Here is a 3,830-nt window from a genome sequence, read left to right on the forward strand (position 1 = left end):
ATGTCTCAGTCAGCTGCTGCTACTGCCAAGGGGCCTAAGGGAACACCAAGTCCTGGGGGCTTTGATGACAGCACGCTGCCACTGGTGGACAAGAGCGTTGGTGAGTGGTGGAGGTTAGGGAGCCTAGAGGGTGGGGACCCCGGCTGCCCCAGTTGCCTGACCCTTGGGTGAGGGTGAAGGAGGAGCCAGGCCTCCCACTGAGATGGCTTCCATAGGCCACTTTCCCTGCCCTCTGCCTCTTGGCTACTCCCTTCCCACAGCATCCGTGCTGTTGTCAAGCTGGGGTGAGGCTACCAGCTGGCAGAGGTTGGGCACCTTAGTGACAGAGAGCCTCTAGGGCTACCTGGGCCAGCACTGTGTGGGCTTCTCTGCCCCGATGCCCCCTGGCTGCTGCATGCAGCCCACCTCCTCCTCCTGCCTTGCAGAGGGCGAGAAAACTGGCAGCCGGGATGTGATCCCCATGGACACGCTTGGCCCAGGTGAGTGCAGATGCAGTGTGGCTGGTTTTCTGTGCGGGGAGGGGACCAGGGCCTGAGGTGGGCCTGCTGGTTTTATGGGGTGTAGTTGGTGCTGGGTGGAGGAGAGATACTTGGTTTAGGGGTGCTCAGAGAGTGAGGTACAGGGCAGCTAGAGAGGGATTAGTGCCCAGCCAGGGGCTCTGACCTACAAGTGGAGGGGAGTCTGGAGAGTTGGAGTGAGGCAGGGTGTTGGTGAGAGCTGGCACCAGCCTGGATCTCCAGGACAGGGTGGGTAGGGGCTGTCTCCCAAAGCCCCTGTCCCACGAGTCCCCTGTGTCTGGGCTGAGAAGGAGATCTGCTCCTACAGGGCCCCCCTCAGAGCGCCCCTCATGCCCCACCTTACCCCTCTACAGACGGATACTCCACGGTGGACTGGAGGGAGCGGAGGCCACGGGGCACCAGCTCTGCAGGAGAGGCCTCTGAGAAGGAACCCTTGAAAGTAAGTGGTCATGTGGCTGTGGGCAGGTCCCCGGTGGGGCCCTGTGTCTGAGGGTTGCTGGAGAGTGGCCTAGGCCATGTTGGGTCTGGTCTGGGCCCTGGGGTGTAGCTGGGTTGTGGGGCCAAGCCCAGGAAGCAGCCCCTTCACGCCAGTCAGTCTGTGGGTACTGACGAGTTTGCAGCTCCCACCCGCTGGGGAAAACACTGCCCGGCCACACCCTGCATGGGCCGGAGCCTGTCAGCTAGTGTGTGTGCACCCTTCTGTGCATGTGCGTGTGAGGGCCCACCAGGGTCCACCAGTGAGGGCAGGACCTGCTGCCTGCTGTGTGCCAATCCCCTGGCTTCCTGGGCAGGCCTCTGTGTGTGCACGTGCTCCCGTGGGCCTGGGTGAGCCACACCTTTCTGGCTCCCTGTGCCCTTGGTGCTACCTACCTGTGCTGTCCTGGCAGGCCCACCCTTACATCGCTAGCCTCGGCCCTGCCCCTGCCCTGTCCCCCCGGGAGCTCTGACTAACCTGCTCTATTGTGCCTCTAATGCCCACCCGTGCGCTGCAGCTTGACCCCAGCAGGAAGGCCCCTCCCCCCGGGCCCAGCAGGCCCGCGGTCAGGCTGGTGGACGCCGTGGGGGACGCTAAGCCTCAGCCCGTTGACTCCTGGGTCTAGCTTGCATGCCTGGTACGTTCTCTCATCTGGTTGTTTGTCCAACTGTTCCTGCTCTCTGGGCCAGGGCTTCTTGTTAGTCTCCGCTGCCTGTACGCTCTGTTCTTCCCGCACGTTCCCCGCAGGACTTTGGCCTCCAGTCCAGCAGCCCAGTGGCCCATTCCCGGAAAGACCAGGCAGAGGTCAGAGAGGGAGGGTGCTCCCTGGGCCCACAGCCCTGTCCCAAGCACTGTGGGATCAGGGGCCTGAGGAGATGGGACCAGAGTAGGGATGGGCACCATACCCTCCAACGCCCTTCGAGGACCAGCAAGTCAGGATCAGTCCTGGTGCCAAGACCCTTGGGGTCAGCCCACACCACCCAGGGCAGATGCTTCTATCCACATCTCCATCCATGTAGCCTTTAGAGTTGGCTGCCCTGCCCTGAGGTTACACGTGGTCCTGTGCCACTCAGTGGCTGCAGCGTCCACCATCCCCTCTCCCTCTGCAGGGCCCAGGCCCAGCCTCCTGTTCTTAGGGCTTGGATCGTGGAAGAAGGGCCACCCTGAGCAGATCGTGCCGTGGAGCTTGGAGCCCCCTGGCGGCAGGGGTTGGCAGCGCCTCGCCCCAGCCAAGCCTGACTTTGGGGACACCCTCCTGCCCCCCCACCCCACTCCCCCCATCCTACCTAACTCCCTAGGCCTGAGTTAGCTGTTTACTGACATGGTGCTGTGTGTGAGCGAGTGACAGAAGGCCCGAGGAGGCCGACTGGGCTGCTGGGGCAGGGCCCAGGGAGGTGGCAGGGAAGGGTGCCTGGCTGGGCTTTGGGGCTGGTGGGTTAGGAGGGTGCCCCAGGAACACAGTGCCCCAGTGGTGCGGGCCAGGTCTGGCGCCAGGGGCAAGCGGCTAGGCAGGGAGGGGGCTGGGAAAGAACTTGGACTCCTAAAGGTGGAGCGGCTCCCTGGGCACCCTGCAGCCAGGCAGACCACAGTGTGGGGGGTGCCCCACAAGGCCCAGCCCTGGGCAAGGAAGCTTTGGAAGCAGCAAGGTGGGGGTCAGGCTACAGGTGCCGCATCTCCCCAGAGCCCTGCAGTCATGCAAGGCCCCTGTGCAGTAGAGAGCCCTTCTCTAGCCGATGCTGGCTGGGGCCGGGGCCGCGGCGTCTGCCTGGAGCCCGGGCAGCACCTCCGGTACTGACCTTCGGCAGTGGCTTGGGGACTGCTTTCAGTGCCTGCTGTTCGTGACTCAGAAACAGAAGAAAATCACTGAGAAAAAGCATTAAAAATAAGCCAAAATAAGACTATTGGTAAACATCTAAATTTTTGTAAGAAAATTTAAAAATTAAAGCAGCAAAGGAACTTTTTGCTTTCTGCCACTCAGGTCTGGCACAAGTGCCTGGCTTCTTCCTTGTGTCAGGGGCCTCCGCGCATCTGGGGCAGGGCCCTGGGTGGAGGTGGTCCCAGGCGTCCGTCTGCTGTGTCCTGCAGAGGCTCTGTTTCTGGTCCCTGGGTGGCCCCAAGCTTGTCCACTTGGGCTCACTGGTCTGTCTATCCATAGGAGTGGGCTGGCTGGGGGCTAGCCAGGCCTTGAGCCCAGGAGTGGAGTCTTGGCTAGGGGCTGGTCTGGGTGCAGGTGAACTCAGCTAGCACAGGGTTGATCTCTGTCCTGGGCCTGGGAACTGGGCCCTTGGAGCCTCTGAGGTGGCTAGCAGTCTGACCCCTTGGAGGAGCTGGGGGCAGCTCTGGGTGTAGGTGGACACAAACCAGCACTGCATCCTCATTCATGGGCCAGGGAGGCAACTACAGGGATGCGGGGGCTGGTCTGAGCCATTGCCTCTTCTGTAAGCAAGGCCCAGTGGGGAGCAGGGAAGGAGATGCTTCAACTCTGTGCCACATGGGGCCCAGAGGGGCTGGTGCTGCTGCGGGGTCCACCTGTCCCCAGCACCTGCTTGGTCAGACAGGTGTGAATGCTGGCTGACTCCTCTTCGTTTCCCAGGCCGGCAGTCGTCCCCATGGGGCTAACAGGTGTCCCTGGCCTAGCTGCAGGAGGGCTGACCTCTGCACCACTGTGGCTGGGAGGCCAGTGGGCCAGGCATGCCACCCAGAACCCAGCCAGCTAGGGGCCCCGCCCTTAGCGTTAGCGTCCATCAAGGGGAGCTTTGAATGTTTGGTGCCCAAGTCAAGGGCAGCAGGGGAATGGCAGTTGAGAAGGATGTACTAAGTCGAGTTATAGCTAAATA

The 3,830-nt window shown here is 62.2% G+C and overlaps 1 protein-coding gene across 10 annotated transcripts in view; it reads left to right on the forward strand.

Annotated features, from left to right (window-relative positions):
- Positions 1–2,970, forward strand: part of ARVCF (ARVCF delta catenin family member) — a 54,701-nt gene extending 51,731 nt beyond the window's left edge. For 6 of the 10 annotated variants that reach the window (XM_055253586.2, XM_055253585.2, XM_055253593.2 and 3 more), the window contains 5 exons: positions 10–100; positions 426–479; positions 872–957; positions 1,511–1,630; positions 2,103–2,970. In XM_055253586.2, the coding sequence (XP_055109561.2) occupies positions 10–100; positions 426–479; positions 872–957; positions 1,511–1,618 (339 nt within the window). In that variant the 3' untranslated portion in view covers positions 1,619–1,630; positions 2,103–2,970. The remainder of the gene's footprint in view (positions 1–9; positions 101–425; positions 480–871; positions 958–1,510; positions 1,631–2,102) is intronic. The other 4 variants (XM_063623341.1, XM_055253588.2, XM_055253587.2 and 1 more) reach the window with 1 other exon arrangement.
- Positions 2,971–3,830: the final 860 nt, after the last annotated feature.

This window comes from Symphalangus syndactylus, chromosome 18 (assembly GCF_028878055.3).
Source record: "Symphalangus syndactylus isolate Jambi chromosome 18, NHGRI_mSymSyn1-v2.1_pri, whole genome shotgun sequence".
Classification (NCBI taxonomy): domain Eukaryota; kingdom Metazoa; phylum Chordata; class Mammalia; order Primates; family Hylobatidae; genus Symphalangus; species Symphalangus syndactylus.